This window comes from Nannobrachium achirus (genome assembly GCF_963921795.1).
Source record: "Nannobrachium achirus genome assembly, chromosome: 8".
Classification (NCBI taxonomy): domain Eukaryota; kingdom Metazoa; phylum Chordata; class Actinopteri; order Myctophiformes; family Myctophidae; genus Nannobrachium; species Nannobrachium achirus.
Window position 1 is genome coordinate 15,236,328 of NC_137817.1, and position 22,731 is coordinate 15,259,058.

Sequence of the window (22,731 nt, forward strand, 5' to 3'; positions counted from 1 at the left end):
GGTTTCCAAACTTCTAAGGCAGCAACCCCCCCCCCCCCCCCAACTGCAATGCCTACAGGAATTGTAGGCATTGGATTTGGACATTGGATCACAACGCCTCGCATTGCCTCGCATTAAGCTAATCATCTAATAATTCCCCCCAGTTTGGGAACCACTGTTGTACGGGTCTCTTCTCACCTTGCATATGAGAACCTTGTTGTTGTACTGGTGTGCGTACTGGCACAGTCCATCGGCCATGTGGGGGACCCCGTCTTTCAGATGGTTCATTCCCATTTTACAGCGCACGCTGGAGGGAGAGAGAGAGAGAGAGAGAGAGAGAGAGAGAGAGAGAGAGAGAGAGAGAGAGACAGAAAGAGAGAGAGAGGTCAGAGAGACCTTGGGAGTTGGACGATGACATCATACTAGGATGGTTTTCACAAAGTTACGCACGTGAAGAATGTAGATATTCATATCACGATGGGGTAGTGTTTCAAACTGCACCGCCCACCACCGGAAATACACACCCTCGAAATTAATGTGGGCAGAACGTTCTCTCCCGTTACTCCCTAATTTATCCTCGCCACGCAATCGTCTGATGGGAGGAAACGACATATGGAACCAGCCTCTTATTAGAAATAATAGGTCATTTGATATGATTACATTTCTTCATTAAACAATGAAGACTTGTGCAAACTTGACAGCAGACAAAAGTAAAAATAACGTCTCTGTCTGGGGGAAACCTCATATGTACAATACTATAATAGCATAGCACAGGGGTCTTCAATGTTTTCAGGCCAAGGACCCCTTATTTGAGAGAGAGATGAAGCAGGGACCCCCCACAACCCTTTTCAGTCTCCATATAGTTTCATTGTTTGATAGCACAATCATCAGTGTATTTTGGATTTGTGTCAATTTGTGTTTTCAGATATGTAACCACTTGACCTGTCAATACTTAATAAACTTGACCTTTCACTCTGTACTTAGTCTGCAATTTTTCCCCTCTACACCAAAGCTCTTTGCCAAAAATAGCAGATATACAAGCTCACAACGCCTCGCAGTAGTCTGCAATTTTTCCTCTCTACACCAAAGCTCTTTGCCAAAAATAGCCGATCTACAAGCTCTAAAGTTCTCAGAATATGGATGCTGGGGTTCAAGTGGTTAATAAAGGTTTCTATTACTCAAAGATTTGGAGGACCCCCTGTAGTAACTCTGAGGACCCCCTGGGGTCCCATACCCCCTGTTACCACCCTTGGCATAGCATACAGTATGTAACAGATCTACAAGCTTGTGGATTTTGCACTTTTGATGCTTTTGTGTGACGCTTAAGTTTGATCAAGTAAGGCATTGATTTACAAAGAAACACAAAAAGTTTAAATATGAAGATTTCAGCCCAACAGCAACAAAATGCAGTGTTTGTGACCAATGAACGGTTCCATTGTTCGGTGGTCAAATGTATTTGTGGACAGAGGTGACAGATGGACACAGTGGTTCTCAAAGTGGGGGTCCCAAGCTAAATTAGTAAATCAAAATCATAAAAAAATCTGTTGATTTGAAGCTTTGTAGAACTATTTTGAAAAACTCTTGAACAAATTTGAAAAATGTGGAATATTTTTTTGAAACATTTTGACAAGACAAATCGGGGGGCCAAAGATTTAGTCAGGCAGGCAGGCAGGCCAAATACAGTATATACATTTGGGGGTCCTTGACATGAAAATGGTTGAGAACCACTGCATTGGACCACCATAAGAGTAGTGAAAAACCCAGACACACCAATACAAGACACTAGTAGTAATGTGAATCAGACGCCAATGGTATGTTCTCCAAAACAGCAAAATCCTCTGAGTCAATTTAACGCTGAGAGTGAACAAAACCAAATGAACCCTTACGAGTCCATGTGTACTCGCTTATTCAAAATATACATTCCCATGCATAATGAATTTGACTCTGTGTTGGTTTGACATACACGCACAGCATCAGATAACACACACACACAGGCATCAGATAACAAGATACACCATACAGTAGGCTATCTATAGGCTACAGCCTTACTAAATATATATAACCAGTAAGACTCCCTAATCGGGAGATAAGCGACCGTAGGTCACTTATCTCCACAAATAAGAGCAAAAATGTGTTTTTCCAAAATCTTCCTGATCCATGTTGATGACATGAGTGTAGACATACTGTGTAGTGATTTTCGTGATTTTAGGGCAAAATCTGAATCGGCCTCATGGTGGCGCTAGAGGGCCATGTGAGAAATGAGGGGTGGGGTCTCCGCGCCGCCAAGGCGGTCGAATAGGTACCGGCCCCGGCTCTCCAGGGGTCCTTGGAGGTTGTAGTTTGGCAGGTAAGGAGTGTGTGTGCAAAATCTGGCATGGATCGGGGCAACGGTTGCGGAGATATGAGCAGGGCAAAAGTGTGACGTGTGACGTGTGTGACGGACGGACGGACGGACGGACACCTCGAGCAGCTTTCTGTAGTAAGTGCGACCTACGGTCGCAATCAACAGAGTGATATTGGTCATTTTCTCAGCTGAGCACAACCTACTCCAAACCGATACAATGGGAGAATAGGCTCTATGCAGAGCACTGAGCAGCCATATTGACAAGACCTTTGGCCCCTTCCTTACGCCCTTGGCCCTACTCACACATAGACGTATCCGACGTGTGCAACGCGTGGTGTGTATGGGGCGGACGCATCACATGTCACACAGCTGTGCGAGTCCGGCCCTTCACAGGTATAACCAATGATATCGATTAATGATGAATTTTGGGAGTTGCCTGGATTCAAGTGATATGGGTTAATTTAACTTAGTCAGACTTCAGATTTAGGTTCAATATCATTTAAACAGATTTTTAGGTTTTGATTTATTGTTTTTTTTAGGTCATTTCCATGCCTGGATCTGATAGGGACAGTGGCGAGAGACAGGAAACGGCAGGAGAGAGAGATGGGGAAGGACGGGAGAGTATTTTTTGCAGGTCTTTCAGTCCGAGTGTATCAAAAATGCACCACGGTTAAGGTGGAGACAACCTCCCATTGGCTCGACCAGGTTAACATTCACCACCAACGTCGGCAGGTTAGCATTCATTCACCAGCGTCGGCAGGTTAGCATTTCACCAGGTTAGCATTCACCAGCGTTAGATTTACTGAGGTTAGGGTTAAGGTTAGGTTTAGGTGTATCTCCTTCCCCCTGACTTTCGGCACCTCCGCGCAGCCAATCACAAGCTTCCGCTGCCTTAACCCAGTTGCTTTTTTGATACACTCGGACTGAACGACCCGCAACAAACACTCTCCCGGGGAAGGACATGCAGCCTCAGGTCAGATTCAAACCCAGGCCTGCTGCGCAAGGACCGAGACTTAATGCTATATGCGCCCTACCAGGTGAGCCACCAGTCCCTGTCATTGAAATAGTTACCACTATTGGTAATTTGGTAGAACTTAGGCTGTGTTTGGGAGATGAGATGTTAGTCATGGACTTACTTGCAGCTGAGGCACACAGAGGAGCAGGTGAAGTACTCGTCAGGGAAGAAGGAGTACAGAAACATCTTCTCGTCTGAGATCTCCCCACAGAAGCGCTCGCTCAGGGCCTGGCGGAGGAGAAAGTGAGAGGGAGGTGGGGGAGTTAGCCAGGGATCAATACCATTTGCAGTTTTCTGATCCCGTCTGGAGCGGAAATAACTTTACGTCATCAGGCGGTCCGACCGGATCCAAGCGTTCCGACCGGAACCAAGCGCACCTCCAAAATGATTCCCCTAGTTTAAAAGTTTGTTATAATCGTTTCATTTCTTTTGGTATATCTATCTTTTATTCTAACTCGTGCGACTACCCGAGAGAGACAGAAGGTCTCCCTTTTAAGTGGGAGGCAAGTCTGTAGGTCCCGCATTGGGCGTGATTGGGAGGAGCTGAGGCAGAGTGTCTGGGCAGCTCCCTTTCTTAACAAAATAAAATACTACACTTCTATGCTAAGTTTAGAAAAAATTCTGAGGAATGTGATTTTCCTACATCTGACCAGACATTTGGAATCATTATACTTGTGCAAACGTCTAGATATAACACATGACCACTTTATATCGTACAGAGAGTGCATGAGTTAAGAAGTCAAATAACAAAAGAAATACATATTTGTACAACATTAAAGTGAATATATAGGGCGCCCGCTGGCCTACTGGTCCAGGGTCATACCACTTAGGCATTGCCACATAGGCATGGATGCCTGGCGGCATAGCCGGTTCGATTCCCGATCCGGACTACCTTTGCCGCGTATCACTCCCCATCTCTCCCCCCATTTCCTGTCAGTCTACTGTCCTATCAATAAAGGTATAAATGCCCAAAAACAAATCTTTAAAAAAAGTCAATATATAGTTGCATCATATTGCAAAACAACAATATATTTTAATGTTATGAAATGTCATTTCATTAAAGAGGTGGTGCCATAGTTTTGTACTTTTTCTGTTTTCATGTGTCTACTGTCTAGGAGGTTGAAAGTACTTCATTAGACCCCCTGGTGTGGTTTTTATGAGAAATTATGTATTCTCTTGGTATTTGTTTATTTTTTCTTGGAGGCTGCCACCTTGTGGTCAAAAGTGTCAGTTAAAAAACACACATACTAAGTATGTCACAGTATCAACTCCTCCCCTAATTACCATTCACCCAACACTGTGGGGTGTGGCTAACTTCAGCTGGGTCACCACCCACCATGACATCCATGCATACTTAATGAACTGGGGGTGTGGCCACATAAAAAAACAATTTTAACTCTTTCTGTATATTTTTTTGGAAAAAAATCTTCCTCCTAGTATAATCATAATATAATAATCATGTTTTAGAGGGGGGGAAAAATCATGGCACCACCTCTTTAAGCAGTTTTAATCACATTCCATGGTCCCATTGTCTTTTCATTGGGTCTGTGAGATTCAATACTGCTGGCACAGAAAAACTTGCATGTTGTTGGCAGGATTTCTTATCTCAACATTCTTGCAGGCAATAAAAGTTTCTTCTTCCACTGCAGCAAGCCATCCTGAGCTTGGTGACGGGAAGCCCCATGAGTCACAGAAGCGGTTCATGGCCTATAAGGTCCATTTGGTTTGTGAACATAAATACATACATCATAAATGATACATTCTGTTCGAGTGCTGTTGTCCGTGATCCCCACGATCCGTATTACACTACCTTGCATATCGTCGCTGTCGGGCAGAAACCTCTCCACATCTCCATATTTTAACTTTGTGTCTTTTCCGTAAATTAACACCCAACTTGATCATACTACAGCGTCACACAAAAGCATCCAATAGCAGACCTACAAGCTTGAAATGCGGCGCTTGTAGATCTGCTACTTTCGCTGATTTTGAATTTGAATCCTGAAAAGCAACAGTTTTGGACACATGAGGTTTACATACAGTCCCCAGAGAATCATTAGGCAGAGATTTCCGACACTTAATGATAGGGATGGAACGATAAGTGATATCATCGTTTATCGTGATAAAAAAACACTCACAATAACGATTATCGTGGAGATTTAGTTTATCGTTATTTCGTCCTCCGTCATGCACTGAGATCAATTCACTGCCGAGCTGCATATCCGGTACCAGTTAAACCCTCTATAATTGGTAAAAGGTACTTATAATATACATACTTAATACAATCTTTTTTCACTCCATATCAAATGTCTTTGCCAAAAAATTGCCGATCTATGAGCTCGTAATGCGTTGTGTTGCGACACGTTGTGAGCTTGTAGATCTGCAATTTTTTGGCATAAGTGAGGCCACACACACACACACACACACCACACACACACACACACACACACACACACACACACACACACACACACACACACACACACACACACACACACACACACACACACACACACACACACACACACACACACACACACACACACACACACTCTCTCTCTCTCTCTCTCTCTCCTCAGGGCACCATCTTACCTCCAGGGCGTGGAAGACGATGGCAGGATGGCGTGGGGAGCGGGTGTGGGTGTTCCTGACCTGCTGCCTCACAGCGTCCAGCAGCAGGCTGTAGTCTGTAGGAGGAGTGATGGTCTGCGTGCCCACGTACTGCACCGAGCTGAAGGCCTCCGTGCCCAGGCCCAGGTCATGGAAGCGCTTCTGGAGCAACGTGTCGGCGTGGCCCGTCACTCTGGACTCTGCAAGCAGTGGGGGGAAGGGTAGGTGGTAGGGCATTCACCACATATTAGAATATTCTAATATGTTCCCGCTATCTGGCCACATATAACTTCCTCTACACGTATCCCCTTACTGTGAAATGAGGACTGTTTACCCCCTGTGCAGGCAGGTTTTGTGTGTGTGTGTGTGTGTGTGTGTGTGTGTGTGTGTGTGTGTGTGTGTGTGTGTGTGTGTGTGTTTGGGTGTGCGTACGCACGAACATGCAACCCATTGTCAGGTGCCAATTACTGTAGGAGCACTTGGAATATGTTTATGAACATTGATATCTTGCTCAGTATTAGTTGTTTATTCGTATCTATGCTTTACATTTCATATCTATGTGAGCTGCCTTGTGGGGCCGGAGTACAATAGCCAAGTTTTGCTTGACACCCAAGTTTATCTTTACGTCTCAGACAGTGAATTGACTTTATAACATTGAGGGACAAAACTAACACCTTATTAACAGAATTTGTAACTGATATGACATCATCATCTGTATGTCCACTTTTCACTCAGTGGACCTGCTGATTTTGGGTCATGGTACCTGCGCTCCGGCCCTACGAGACAGTATAGTAAGGTGCATATGTTGGATTATCTTTTATTTTTCATTTTTATAATAATTTTATTTATTCTGTTTATCTGATTCCTTTCACCTCTTCCTTTCTTTTTCTTTCATCTTTTCTTCTTTAGGCAACTTAATTCTGTGGGAGTACGGCCTGAGCGGTAGTGAATAGGGAAGCAATAGCTAGGTTATACAAGCTTAGAAGAGCTTGCGGCTGTTTTCCACAGTCGCTATCTGGGTTGTGGCCTTTTCACATATTTCTTCCATTTTTCAATTTCATGCTTTTCTCTCCGGGAAGGCCTTGGGGAATGTGGGGGGGGAAGGGACGGTTGTCTTTTACTACAGATAGTTTTGCGGGATACCTAATGTTACTGTTGCGTTCGTGGTGGTTGCGCAGGCGTGCCACGCGGTGCCTGTACATGGTCACCTATTTTTTTCTTGTCTTCTCTTTCTATACATAATGGCTAGACATCTTAATGTGGTGACCTGGAACGTCAAAGGGCTGAACCATCCGGTTAAAAGGAAAAAAGTATTTACTCATCTTAAACAATTCAACGCAGATGTTATATTCCTACAGGAGACTCATATGCGTTCATCTGACAGTTCCAGACTCCTGGCGAGCTGGGCGGGGCAGCATTTCCACTCTACTTTCGAGGCCAAGGCTAGGGGAGTATCCATCCTTATATCAAACAATGTGCCATTCGAATCGACCAAAATTACAGCTGATAAAAACGGTAGATATGTCATTGCCACAGGCAAGCTATTTCACATGAATGTGGTATTGGCCAACGTATACGCGCCCAATGTTGAAGATGTTGGGTTTTTTGTTAGATTGTTCTCTCACCTCTCTGATCTAGACACACATTACTTAATCCTAGGAACAGATCTTAACCGGTGTTTGGACCAAGTCCTGGACCGCTCTTCCGCTAGACCCGGAACAGTGAATAGATCTGTCACGTATATCAAATCTTTCCTCACAGAATGCGGTATTTCAGATGTTTGGAGAGATCTTAACCCCACAGGGAGGGAGTATTCCTTCTTTAGCCATGTGCATCGCATGTACTCCAGAATTGACTATTTGTTAATGGACAGACGTCTGATGCCTACTCATCAAGCACAAAATCTACTGTTAAAAACTAAAAGTACATTCTACGAGCAGGGTGAAAAGACCGGTAAGATACTGGCTAACCAACTAAAAGCGAGGAGGGCTAAGCAAATCATAACAAACATCAGGACTGCGAATGGAGAAGTCACCTCAGATTCAACTTTGATTAACGACGCCTTTAAGAACTTTTACTCCACACTATACACTTCTCAGACCGACGGAGATGACGTAGCGGTGTCAGCATTCCTTGATCCATTAGATATTCCAACTATTTCCCAGGACCAAATGGAAAACCTGGAGACGCCCATAACATCGGCAGAGGTGGCTCGAGCCATAGCATCAATGCAGTCCGGGAAGTCGCCGGGACCGGACGGGCTCCCGGCTGAATTTTTTAAGAAGTTCTCCGCGCTTTTATCCCCACAGCTGGCGGCCGTTTTCGCCGAGTCCCTTGAACGGGGCGCGCTCCCCCCCTCTCTGAGTGAGGCGTGTATAACATTAATTGCTAAAAAAGGGAAAGACCCTGTAGAGTGCGCGTCATACAGACCAATTTCACTGTTGAACATAGATGCTAAGGTCCTAGCGAAGGTGCTATCACACAGACTAGAGAAGCTTCTCCCTCAAATAATATCACCAGACCAGACCGGTTTCATCAAAGATCGCTATTCATTCTTTAATGTGAGACGCCTTCTCAATATTTTGCACTCTCCCTCGGGGGAGGGGCCAGAATGTGTCGCGTCGCTGGATGCCGAGAAGGCGTTCGATCGCGTCGAATTCAAGTATTTGTTCGCGGTCTTAGAAAAATTTGGATTCGGACCGACGTTCATTGCATGGATTAAATTACTGTACGCTTCTCCCACTGCAACCGTACAGACTAATGGCATATTCTCCCGTAGCTTTGGCCTGGGCCGCGGGACCCGTCAGGGTTGCCCGCTGAGCCCGTTCTTATTTGACCTAGCAATTGAGCCACTGGCGATCTCCTTGCGCTGTAATGCTGATATCAAGGGCGTTCGGAGGGGAGAGAGAGAATACAAGGTGTCCCTATACGCGGATGACCTTCTATTGTATATTTCAGACCCGCTGACATCCCTCCCGACAGTTATGTCCCTGCTGGATCAATTTGGCCGTGTCTCAGGCTATAAGATTAACCTAACTAAAAGTATATTATTTCCATCAAACGAGGCTGCATCCAACCTAGATTACACTCTTATCCCCCTCAAAGTAGAGAGAACTCAATTCACTTATCTAGGAGCAATAATTACACGTAAGTTCAAAGACCTTTTCCAGCAGAATTTCGTCTCTCTTGTAAGCCAAGTTAAGACATCATTACAGCAGTGGTCACCCCTTACAATGTCTCTGGCGGGTCGCATTAACTCAATCAAAATGAACATTCTCCCCAAATTTACATATCTTTTTCAATGTGTACCGGTGTTCATTCCAAAGTCTTTTTTTACATCTCTAGACTCAATTATCTCGTCACACATTTGGCAGAACAAGAAACCACGTGTGAGCAGGGCCTTACTTAAAAGGGCGAAGGGAGAAGGGGGCATGGGACTTCCTGACTTCCGTCATTACTATTGGGCTGCCAATATACGCTTTCTAACCTTTTGGAACCATTACTGCTTTTGCCGTGACCGTCCAGAGTGGACTAACTTAGAACTAGAGTCTTGTGGGGAACTATCGCTCCCAGCCCTTCTCGGTGCACCGTTGGGCCGGCCATTGCCCGAACTGATAGTTAATCCGGTTGTGCGTCACACACTGAGAATATGGACTCAGTTCAGGAGAACCTATAACTATGGAAATTTCTCCTTGTTAACCCCCGTAGCCTCCAACCACTTTTTCGTTCCGTCATTAAATGATATAACCTTTCGTAATTGGCGCGGAAAAGGCATCAGAAATTTCAAGAACCTGTTTATAGATAGGGGTTTTGCCTCTTTCGAACAATTGACAAGGAAATACGGCCTGCCTAGATCGGACCTTTTTAGGTTCTTCCAAGTTAGACATTATGTGGAATCTGTAATACCCGACTTCCCTGAAGAACCCAATACCAATCCCATAGATACCTTTTTATCTTTCGATCCGACGACAAAAGGCGCTATATCAATCCTATATGACACCATCTCCAATCTGAAATCCACGCCATTGGACAAGATAAGAGCTGACTGGGAACGGGATCTTGGGCTCGCTTTATCGGAAGAAAAGTGGGATTCAATTTTTTCCTCTATACATAAATCCTCCCTCTGTGCCCGCCACTGTCTAATACAGTTCAAAATAGTTCATAGAGCCCACATCTCTAAAGCCAAACTTGCAAGCATATACCCTGACGTGAGCTCTAGATGTGACAAATGTAACGGTGAAGCCACGCTTATACACCAATATTGGTCGTGCCCACGGCTACAGTTGTTCTGGAGTGGCGTATTCGATACACTGTCCAACATTTTAGACCGTGATCTAGACCCGGACCCCTTATTGGCTCTGTTCGGTACAGTCGGAACTGAGGGTCTTCCCCTAACACGGACAGAGAGTCGTATGGTTGACTTCACGTTATTGATTGCTAGACGAGCCATTCTGCTTAAATGGAAAGATGCTGCCCCGCCTGGGCTTAATCAGTGGCTTTGCACTGTGATGTCCTGTCTGGAGTTGGAGATGCTGAGGTTCTCAATTGCTGGCTCTGAAAAGAAATTCTATAAGACTTGGAGCCCTTTTATGATGTTCTACCGTAATACCCAAATGGCGTAGTGTGGCGCTTACCTGCTCTGACCAACCCAACACGTAGCAAGTTCTGAATATCTATTCCGCTTTCTTCTTACTTTCTCTCTTTTCTCTGTACTAATTTTTATCTTATTTCTTGTTTTATTGAATCTGGTGTGCAACTGTCCTGGGGATTGAGGGTGGGGGGAGGGGGGATAGGGGTCGGGTTTTGGTCTCTCTCATAATGATGTACTCAGATATCTACATGTGATGATGTTTTTTTTATTGAGATTGTCTACCTGCCTCTGGGCTATTTCTATGTGAAAATATAATAAAAAGATTTGAAAAGAAAGAAAGAATATTCTAATATCAAAGTCACTATTCGACGTTGTTCACCGAAGTCGAATATTCGCTTATTTCTTTTTTTTTTTTATTGTTTTCTCTTAAAAAAAGATATAGTTTATAAAGCTTGGCTAGATAGGAAGTCAGTCCGGTTTACTATGTTAAGAAATGTTTATTCGTTCAAAATTTGTGGGGATTTGTAAAACTATACATTTTTGGAATCTTCAGAGCATGGGGAATCCAAAAATCTTTGTTTACATTTGCACAGAAACCTGCAAAGCCGCCATTTTGGACGTTCAAAATGGCTGACATAAAATACATAATTTGTGCCATCTTGTCTTCTAGACAACCTAGAAACTTAATTAAACATGCCAATCCTATGTTTTCTGGGTCAAGGAATCAAATGAGTAAATGATGGGTGTAAAATGTCCTGGACCCCCACCCCCTTTCTGGGTGTTATCTATTTTGGGACCTCCCAGAACAGTACGCCAGCCAGTTAATGTCCGATTTTCATAATATCAGAGTTGTTTTGTAGGTTTTAAAACATCCAGAGTTCATTTATTACACTTTTAAAGCAGCCAGAATGACCTGTCTGACTTTTGGTTGGGGTCTTTCCTCACCTTGGACCCCCCAGACAGATCCCTGAGCCTATCTCAGTAATCGCTCTGCTCCTGCTCCAGAACAATGTTAAATTATATCATAATTGAAGCATAAAAGTTGTTGTAGCTGGGCTCTGGAAACAGAAATGAGTAGTAGCAAATAACAGGGGTCTTCCACAGGGGGTCTGGGACCCCTGGGGGGTCCTCATAGTTACTACAGGGGGTACGCCAAATCTTTATGGGATCTTTTTTTTTTTTACATTTGAAACTTTGAATGTTTTTAGGTATCCTGGGTTATGTATTGTACTTTGATGGTTTATTGCGACCGTCAGGGAGCAGTTTACTATGAAAACCTCCACCGTCCGTCCGTCCGTCCGTCCGTCCGTCCGTCCGTCCGTCCGTCACACCTTTGTGACCATCAACAAACGTCACACCTTTGTTGATGTTTAAATCGAAGAGTCTTGGTCAAATACTTCTGTTGGTTTCTGCACTGATCATTTATACAATTCAGCTGTGTTTGCTCGTGTCATCATGATGAGGTCATAAATCAGCCATGCCCAAATATAGATTTTACGGGTTTACATGCTTACTCAGTTATTCGTTATGTGAAAGTCCTATGACGTCTATGATATCTGACATCATCATACATACATTCCCTTTTATGCCCATAAATGGAGATCCCCTCTGTAGAACCAGCCACTGACATCACTGTAATGTCAGGGGAACCAAATCCCTTTTATGCCCATATGGAGATCCCTGTGATGCCAGGGGAACCAAATCCCTTTTATGCCCATATATGGAGATATGGAGATCCCCGTGTTGCCAGGGTAACCAAATCCATTTTATGCCCATATATGGAGATCCCTGTGATGCCAGGGGAACCAAATCCCTTTTACGCCCATATATGGAGATCCCTTATGTCATCAATATTAAGCCCATATCTGTGAATATCTTTGGGTACCAGATGTCTCCATATATGGTTAAATGGTCCGATATACATCACTGGCCAGAAGACCAAGAAATGGTGCAACCTCGCCCTTTGCTTTTCTCCCTATAGGCATCTTACTGGTAGGTAGTTTAATGAGGAATGCAGTAGGGTGGTAGGTAGGTAGTTATGGCCTTTGATGTAAGATTTTCACTTTCTAGGATAACTATATTTGCTATTCCCAGATGATGCCCTTTTAGGGTACCCCTCATGCCCATATATGGAGATCCCCAGGCTTTACTAATTAACATAAGTTTTATGCCCATATATGGAGATCAGTGTCCCAATGTCATCAGATATATGGGCATAAATGGACACAGGCAAACTAGATGGGCTGTATGGATATCCAGATGTGTGATGTAAGTGTTTTATTCCAAATGTGGCACCCCACAGACATATTTCCAGAAACAAAATCCCTTTCATGCCCATATATGGAGATTTCTGATGTCATCAATCCCAGGCCCTGTAAAAAACATGGTTGCTATGGTATGAGCAACTTATGTCTCCATATATGGAGATTCAACTTCAATGAGTAACCATGGCAAACTGTCAACTGCCCGTATGTCTTGATAATTGGTAAAACAAACTTTTGGCCTATTTGTGGAGATAAGCGACCAACGGTCGCTTATCTCCCGATTAGGGAGTCTTACTGGTTAGTATTCTCAGTATTATTTATATATTTTGTGTGTTAGACAGTTATGGTTGACAGGTGTTACTGCAGGGATTGCAATAATTAAGGTATTGCAACTTCTTACTTTGGGCGTGCAGAACAACGTGTCTATTTATTGCACTGCACTCACACTGACAACACAACACGCACACCTCTTTGTATTGTCACCCCAAAACCCTCACCCTATCCAAGAGCCCATGGTCAATTATGCCCAAAGAGATTCACTACAATACAGTAATTTCAGACATGCAGGATCTATTCGTCTTTATCATCGTCATCTTCGATGTCCAACCTAATAGTGTTGACAGTGTCTCCACCATAGCATAGAGTAAAAGGCAGGTTATTTGACTACCTGCACCATCCCTTGCAAACTGCTTTTCAGTCACATTATGAGCTCAAGTACTGCCTTTGGAGCAGGGAGGGCAAGACACCTGACTGGAACACACCCTCCACTCTCTGAATTCCATCTATTTTCTTCAATAGACCTTTTGTCAGCCTTCTGATTGGTCCCTGAGACTCCCTGACTGGCCAACCAGAAAAAAACATTCACTTTTTGCTATCGGGGGTGGAGTTTGTGCAGTGGAGAATGTTGCTTCAGCCTTTCAAAAACTGTCCGCAGTGCGGAGCACGGCAATCGCCTGGTACGGCCGCGGCAGTAGGGGGCGATCTCGCTCATCATAATGAATAAGCTTCAACAAACTAGTTCACATGGACCTTATCAATGGTCTAACTAGTTACGATTGGGTACATATATTTTAAATGGGCAGAATTACGTGTATGTGAGGAGAACAGATTATAGTTCTCCTCTTCCTACCCAAGATTCAATGCGCTTTCTATTGCTATTTCTATTCTCTCTCTGATCCAGAGGATTAAACTAATTAAAACATATATTTTCGGGGGGAAACTACTGTTTTGCTATGTAATTACTGTACCCTTTTCTTCCCTTTTTATTAATATCACGTAGATGTGTTTTTTTTGGTACTTTATATAGCTGTAATGAGGCTATGAACAAAAAAAAAATCCCATCCACTTCCACTATAAAAGAATCTGCAATAGTGATTCTGTCCCACTGGGATTAAACACATTAAAACATATATTTTCGGGGAAACCCCCTGTTTTGCAATGTAACTACTGTACCTTTGTCTTCCCTTTTTATTAATATCACCTAGATGTTTTTCCTTTGGTACTTTATATAGCTGTAATGAGGCTATGAAAACATAAAAAAATCCCATTCACTGCCACTATAAAAACAATCTGCCCAGGGAAAATGTCCCATCATAGTAACAGGGCAGAATGGGGCGGGATTTGCAAACTAGTCTATTGGTGGGCAATTTGACAGGTATGATTTATCCCTCATTGTCACGTAGTTGGCACAGAGGATATGTGGTAACAGTGCAGCACAAGTTGGAGGTAGTATCTCAAGCTCTAAGTTCTTTGACAGAAATAGTTCCCATCTGAGTAATTGCAGGGTTGTTGGACCTTTTGAACTGTAAACACGGCATGCAAAATGCTCCAATGATGTTGATGGATGCTCACCATTAATAAGCTCAGGAGGAAACCTTGCCAAGGTCCTTGAAGCGGTTTATGGCTTGGTCATCATCATCAGGCTTCGAGTAGGCATTGACCCATGTACTTTGGAGATTCCAACAAATGTTCTTCCCCAGTCAGCAACAGGTAGATTGTGTAGGCCAAGGAACCCTTGACATTTGTGACATCCAATAACTTGACCTCACTCGAATATATCTATATTAAATTATTTTGTATCTGTTGCAAATTTCAGAGAAGTAACAGCAGAATCAGTGTCGGGTGACCAAACACATATATCTCGCAAAGCACCATAAGCAGTAGAGGCAAGGACTTGAGTAATCAGGGCCTATTCATGTGTGTGCACCTCCTCAAAATCATGTCCCTTGATGAATGTATTGTATTTAGGGGTGTCTTCTAAAAATCGACGAATCGACGCGTCGTTTTAAGCCCCGGGAATCGACGCCAATTGTTTGAGTCGAAGCGAAAATATATATTTTTTTATATCACCAGTTAGCCTACTACTGCCAGTAGGCTACTGCGGTGCACTGCTGGACTGGTGTGGTGTCATGTACTTCCAATGAGAAGTAGCGGCGAACAGTTATTTATTGTCTCGCACCAGCGTCGGGTTGAAAGTGAGACGGAACGGCCAGAACGGTTCAGTCCGCCGCTTCGTTAAAACATTCAGAGCCGGGACAGTGTTCCGTTAAGAGGAGGAAGCACGCTGTCAAAATCCCATATTAAATAACCTGCCACAGCACAAACGCGCGTCCACGAAGTAGTAACAATCTTCTAAAGTCAAATTAACATACACAAGTGTAGGTTACAAGTTACATTTTCTAATTAAAGTGCTTCTGAATTGTTCCAGTGTTGTAATCCATGATGAATGATTGTGTTTCGCTGTGTTTGCGTCCATGACATGTCCACACACTCCTGGCTCAAGCGGGAGCTGTGCCTCCACCTGTTTATGATCCTTTTCTGAAATGAATCCGTTCTCGACACTGACTCATTACTCTGTCAGTGCTCTGTGTCCCGCGACTGCGGACTGGATCCCATCGTTCATTTAAAAGAGCCGTTCAAGAGAGCGGAATCGTTCGCGAATGTCTCATCTCTACTGCACGCTGCAGAGAGACGGGGCAGAGTTGAAACAGCGGAGATGTTTTATTTGTTTTAACGGTGTGTTATAACTCTATGGTTGTACACTGCTATGCAGATAACATTTGTGCTCGCGCACCGATATCACCGAAAACACTGTGTATTCAATTAATCTCTTAATGTATTATTCTATTATGTTGACGTGGTTTAAAGCAACACTTTTTTTTTTTTTTTTACACAAAGTAGACTATAAAACGATTCGTCGACGCGTCGGATTAACCCCCGCGACTCGAATCGACTCCATAAATCCTGTGTCGAAGACAGCCCTAATTGTATTATGATGCCTACTTTGTCATAACTGACAAATTGCCCTGAGCTTCCATCAATCGAAGAAAATAGATGGAATTCAGGTTGCAAGGGACGGTGCAGCTGCTCAAACAATAACCTGCCTTGCACTCCTCCCTGGAAATGAGGACATGTATTGTAGTGAATCTCCTTGGGCATAATTGACCATGAGCTCTTTAAGAGGATAGGGTGTGGGGTTTTGGGCTGACGATAACAAAGAGGTGTGTGTGTGTGTGTGTGTGTGTGTGTGTGTGTGTGTGTGTGTGTGTTTGTGTGTGTCAGTGTGAGTGCAGTGCAATAAATGGACACGTTAGTCTGTGCGCCCAAAGTAAGAAGTTGCAATACCTTAATTCTTGCAATCCCTGCAGTAACAACTGTCAACCATAACTGTCTAACACAATTTTTTTTATAAATAATACTGAGAATACTAATAAACCATCATTATACATAAAAATGTTAAAAGTTAAAAAAAAAGTTTCAAAATATAGATTAGGCGGGCCCCTTGTAGTAACTCTGAGGACCTCCCAGGGGTCCCGGACCTCCTGTGGAAGACCCCTGGTATTTGCTACTACTCCTTTTTGTTTTCAAAGCCCAGCTACAACAACTTCTATGCTTCAATTATGATCTGATTTAACATTGTTCTGGAGCAGGAGCAGAGCGATTACTGAGATAGGTTCAGGGGTCTGTCTGGGGGGTCCCAGGTGAGGAAAGACCCCAACCAAAAGTCAGAAAGGTCATTCTGGCTGCTTTAAAAGTGTAATAAATGAACTCAGGATGTTTTAAAACCTACAAAACAACTCTAATATTATGAAAATCGGACATTAACTGGCTGGGGTACTGTTCTGGGAGGTCCCAAAATAGATAACACCCAAAAAGGGCGTGGGGGTCCGCAATATTTTATACCCATCATTTACTCATTTGATTCCTTGACCCAGAAAACATAGGATTGGCATGTTTAATTAAGTTTCTAGGTTATCTAGAAGCCAAGATAGCACAACTTGTGTATTTTATGTCGGCCATTTTGAACGTCCAAAATGGCAGCTTTACAGGTTTTTGTGCAAATGTAAACAAAGATTTCTGGATTCCCCATGCTCTGAAGATTCCAAAAATGTATAGTTTTACTAATCCCCACAAATTTTGAACGAAAATACATAGTGAACCTGACTAATGAGTTGTCAAATGTATAAAAATCCTTTGAAAATAGCAGATCTACAAGCTCACAATGTGCATTATGAGCTTGTAGATTGGTTGAAATGTATAGGGCTGAAGTGGTTAATGTATGTTTTGTAATAATAATAGAAATCTACAAGTAACTATAAAGATTTTAAATAAATGTAGTGGAGTAAAAGTACAATATTTGGATCCGAGATGTAGTGGAGTAAAAAACACCCCCATAGGGTTAAAGGACCACTTCACCAATCTTTATTTATTGGTCCCCACTCCTCACATGCTCATGATAAAATGGTCTGTCCGTGTCTCATAGGAGTGTCTCTATTAGCTTCTATGTCACTGGTAGACAGGTTTCTGAACTGTCCAAAGCCCTCCGCTAAGTGAGAAGTGAGAAGACAAAACGGTACCATGTTATCATGAGCATCACTGAGGACCAATTATATGAAGATAGGTTGAAAATGGGTGAAGTTGTCCTTTAATAAATGCAAAAATAAGACTGACAGTGATAGAAATAAAGAACGTTTTTCCTGAGGAGTTTGTGTCACACAAAAAAACTCCCACACATTGGAGTGAGCACAAAAGATGTTAGAAGGGTGACAGCAACATTCAGCATGAGGCAGAGTGCATATTCTAGTGGGAACGCAACAGAGTGTGAGGGAGACAGGGAAGGACTGCCTGTGAAATGTACACTCCTCAGGCTTTCTCATGAAAATTGATTATCTACTCTTAGCTGGTGAAAGTTACAGGAGTGCATATAGAGTGCATTTGGTTCCATTTCAGATTTACAGACCTGTAAGGGTCCTCCATTTGGAACCCCTTCCAAATGGACCATGGACCTCACTTTGAGAAACACTACAATGCAATACTGTATGTATGATTGAATTTGTTTCTTTCAAAAAAGATAATGAAGGCCAAAATGATATATTGTCTCTGTCCGGAGGAAACCTCATATATCTAAAACTGTTACTTTTCGGGATTCCGAAAATTAGCTAAAGTAGCAGATCTACAAGCTCAAAACAAGTCGCTTCGTGCCACGTTTCGAGCTTGTAGCTCTGCTACTTTTCATACCTTTGTGTGTCAATAATTCAAAGACCAGCAGTGGTTCCCTATGGACACACAAAGAGCCTGCTTTGTTCCCTATGGAGACACAAAGAGTCTCCTCAAATTATTGGCTTAGGAATGCGACAAAAACAAAGAAATATCCATCAATTCAAGTCTCCATGGGGTGAGTAATCGATAGAAAAGGTCATTTTGGGGGTGAACTATCCCTTTAAGAAGGAGTTATTAAAAGAAGCAGATCATTTAAAATCTTAAGCTGATCGCGAACCCAATTCCATCCAGATCCTTCACAGCCTGCATGCTTTTCACCCACCGTCTCCCAGCAGCTGAGTGTGCGTGGTCTCCTGGAAAACGATGACGGCAGGACCCAGGGAGGAGAGGGGCACGTCCAGGCCACAGCGGCTGGACAGGGCCTTCAGCTCCGGGGTGAAGTGCTTCAGGTAGGCCCCCGACGCGTTGCTCAGGAACTGGAACATGTCGTTGTGGAGCCTCTCGGCCCGCGTGCGGTACACCACCACGTCTGACACCGCCAGGACCTGGACAGAGAGAGACTGTGAGGTCATTCATGTCTTACACGGATTAAAGCAAGAATAAAATCTCACGACTGAGTCGGGCCAAGTCCTAAATCTGTGATTTCACGGAACAGTGTGAAACAGAAACTTTCTGTTTGTAATGTTTTTGAGAAACGCAGAGAAAGCGAGAGAAACAGACGGGAGACGGACAGACAGCCATTACAGCACCACGGACAGAGACAGTGCACTCGGCTGGACTTACTGACATTAGGGTTGTTCGATATGGCCAAAAAATAAAATCTCGATTATTTTCTCTGAAATCCCGATTTTCGATTTCGATTTCGATTTTTTGTTAAAAGAATAATACATTGTTTCAACTATTTTGTTTTCATTTAAAAAATGCAAGGAAATGATTTTTTTTTTCATTATTGTTTCATTTTTTGATTTTTTTTATATAGCCAAATAGCAAAATGCAATAAAACAATAAGGGTATTAATAATAATAACTTTAGTTGTGCAACAATCACATACAACTTAGCGTCCTTAGTGTTTCATTATCAATAGTGAGTGACAAAACAGCCAAAACAAGCCAGCTCTTGGAGGCTGGTGAGGCATTTTGGTAGGCGAAGCGCTTCGCTTCCCGACGCAAAATTAACACAGTGACAGGGACAGTAGGACTAGGAGTAGACTACAGTCAGTAGGTGGGTAACACAGAATTAATAAGCTTCTTTCAAACTACAACAAGTAAGTAAGTTTACCAGCTCAGTAGCGTTTTGTTCTGTTTGCTGCTTGAACCATCGCGAGTGAGGGCAGTGCGGTGGTGAACTCTGCTCAGTCTGACGTGCGCTTAACGCGCATCAAAGAAATTACACATCAGATAGAAAGTAGTATTAATTTGGTGTCGGACCTTGTCGTCCTGCTTTAGGAGGACGGGGCTGTGTACTTTTTGCGCGTGCAAGGCTCCAATGAGTAAGAATTTCCCTAATTAAAGTGAAAATCGATTTTACGATTTCCATTTTTTTAAATCTTCCAAAGGAAAAAAACCGGGTTACGATTAAAAATCGATTAATCGAACAACCCTAACTGACATGTTATTAAATAGAGGTGTTATACACATACCTGTAGATTTATTTTTCAAAATGTCATTCTCCTCTGTATTTAGCCTAAGATAAATGTGTTAAAAGTAAGCCATTTACCATGAGAGGGAGTGGGTTGTTGGCTGCTTTCGCCTCATGCCAAACAACCCTGAAACAGTGGTAAATCAGCCAACAACCCACAACCCTCGAATGGTAAATTGCTTTTCTACCACTTCTACCATATAAATGAAAGAAAACACAGTTGTAACTTGCAAGGTTATTTAGTTACAATCATTAATTGTTCTGCAACACAACCGTGGTCCAGTAGTCCATGAGCCAACTCAAGGTTGTGGAAAAAAAGTGGTAGAAGCTACATTAAAGCTAAATTAAACCACACGTGCTAAGGTGTGCTTTACATGCGGTTTATTGCAGGAAGAAGTGGGATTTGGCAGTAGTTTTTGTTGTTGTGTCCCGTGGGATCCCCGTCCCAATGTAAGGCTCTACTGACCGTCCACCGCTGGCATCATTACCTTGAGCAGCAACCTCAACCTCTGGTTCTGATTGGCTGCGGCCCCCAGCAGGCCCTCGGTATCCAGGGCGACCAGGTTGAGGGTGGGGTCGTACGCGGCCCAGACGCCCACGGTGCAGGAGTTGGGAGACTTGGAGGTGTAGAAGACGCTCTGCCCTCCAAACAGGATGTTGTTGAGGGTGTGGGACTTGCCGTCTCCGGTGTTGCCGAAGATGGACAGGACCTTGACGCCCGCCACCTGGCTGCAGCCCAGCCTCTGCAGGAACTCTGCTTCATCACGCACCTGGGGGTAAAGACAATTAACACAATAAGTACAATAAATTAAATGATGATGTTTTAGTAATATTGTTCCTTTTATGACATTTCCGAGACTACCGTATTAAGATTTTATGGAAGATGCTTCTGAACATGTTGCTAGTTTGACCACTACAAATGCTCTAATCTTAAAATAACCAAAAATTGCCTATCTAGAAGTTGTCAATACAATTTTGGCTTCTCAACATGCTTCCATAGAAGACATGCTGGCTAAGTTCTATGGAATCCAAATGACTGAAATCAGCGGAGGAGATTGATGCCTTAGTTAGATTAGCTGTGCTACTTATATGCTGAGCCCGACACTGAACCCAGAAGCTTGTGATTCAAAGGACTGACTGGGGGTACCTGCCCTGCCTGTCCCGGACACTCTAAGGGAAGTTAGATACAGACTCTTTGTCTCTTTCATATTATTTTGGATCTGTTTTACAGTACAACACAGCGGAAATGGACAGGGAAGAAAGGTCAAAGGGCAAGTAGAGGACATGTGAAAAGCAGTCCAGAGTCAGATTCAAACAGGACATCACATTTACAGTGGTACACTTTGGGTGAGTGCCCCAGCTTCTGCTTTGTTAAAACAACATAATAACTCCCCTGTTAACTTGCTCTAATTTAAAAGGTCAAAAAGCAAAGTACCCTTCCACCATAAAACCCTTGTTTTGGACAAAGCAAACATAATTTAAAAAAAGGAACATTAAAGGAGGACAATACAACGTACTGTGATACATCTTCTTCCCCTTTCTTTCTACCACTACTCTGTGTTTTGTTCAGTCAAAGGCGATTGCTGTGAGGGGATTTCCAACATCCGAATATTTATAGATTAAATATAGTACACAATATCAAGCGTAACAGTTATAACACAATTTTGCTATGAAAGAGGGTGTGTGTGTGTGTGTGTGTGCCATGGGGGGAGTGAGAGAGAGAGAGAGAAGAAGAGGGAGGAGGTTGTGTGTGAGAGGAAGAGGCGAGAGAAGGAGAGGGAGAGGAATATGGAGGTGTCGGAGTGGGAATGAAAGAAAGTTCCATACATTTGGCTAAATTCTTCGTACTTTCTATTTTGTATTGTATTTTGATAACGTGTTACAGTATATCCTCAGATCGAATACATTCTAGTGTTGCCTGGCTTTGTCACAACATCTTTCATACAAGTCATCTTAGATAGATAGATAAGATACCTTTATTATCCCAAGGGGGTAAATCAGTTGCCCAGACAACAACGTGATTGTTTGTATTATTTTGCCTGTAACTCAATCATTTCCAAATTACATTATGTTACGTGTCCTCCTCCTTTTGGAACTAGCTATGTATGCTCACATTGTTCTCTTTCTTCGCCTACAAGAGAGCTACCCAGGGGAACGAATGGAGTCTTCACCCCTTCCTTGTCTACACGTCTGCTGCAGCAGATGATGAAAAGATTGTGGGAAAACATTACAAACTAGAAATACTGTTCCTACGAAACAGTGTGGGCTCGCATGGAACAACATGTATGGGCACAACGATCTACCCAACGGGCACTCCAACATAACTCCTACATTCAATACCTCAGACCCCCTATATAAAGATTTGGGAGAACATACTACAAAGGATTTCATGTGGGTGTTGTTGTTATTTATATCAGGTCATACTTGTTGGTGGTGATGTCACCAAGAACGCTGCTCCTCATTGGCTAAGGGCCCTGCCTTTGTACTGTCTGTAATTTTTTTGAGGAGAATAACCTTGATCTATAAAGGTTTGGTATAACATACTGGTCTCGCCTTTCAGCGAGCCCACAATAAAACGTATTACCTTTTCCATATCGATTGAATAGAGGTTCAAGATATCGTCTCTGTCAGGTGGAAACCTGTCCAAAACTGTTACTAACTGTGGTATGATCAAGTAGGGCACAAAAAGTTCAAATGTGGAGATAAGAGGTTTCTACCCAACAGCAACGATATGATATGATGCCCTGCACTACCTGGACCCTCTGCCTTCACCATCAACAGGTCTACTATAATA

The 22,731-nt window shown here is 43.1% G+C and overlaps 1 protein-coding gene across 1 annotated transcript in view; it reads right to left on the reverse strand.

Annotated features, from left to right (window-relative positions):
• LOC308289594 (zinc finger FYVE domain-containing protein 1) overlaps positions 1-22,731 on the reverse strand; it is a 38,298-nt gene that overhangs the window by 13,624 nt on the left and 1,943 nt on the right. The window contains exons 2-6 of the mRNA XM_080731325.1: positions 20,426-20,707; positions 18,622-18,844; positions 5,928-6,145; positions 3,460-3,566; positions 178-286 (exon numbers count right to left, since the gene is read on the reverse strand). Coding sequence (XP_080587451.1) covers positions 178-286; positions 3,460-3,566; positions 5,928-6,145; positions 18,622-18,844; positions 20,426-20,707 — 939 coding nt within the window. The remainder of the gene's footprint in view (positions 1-177; positions 287-3,459; positions 3,567-5,927; positions 6,146-18,621; positions 18,845-20,425; positions 20,708-22,731) is intronic.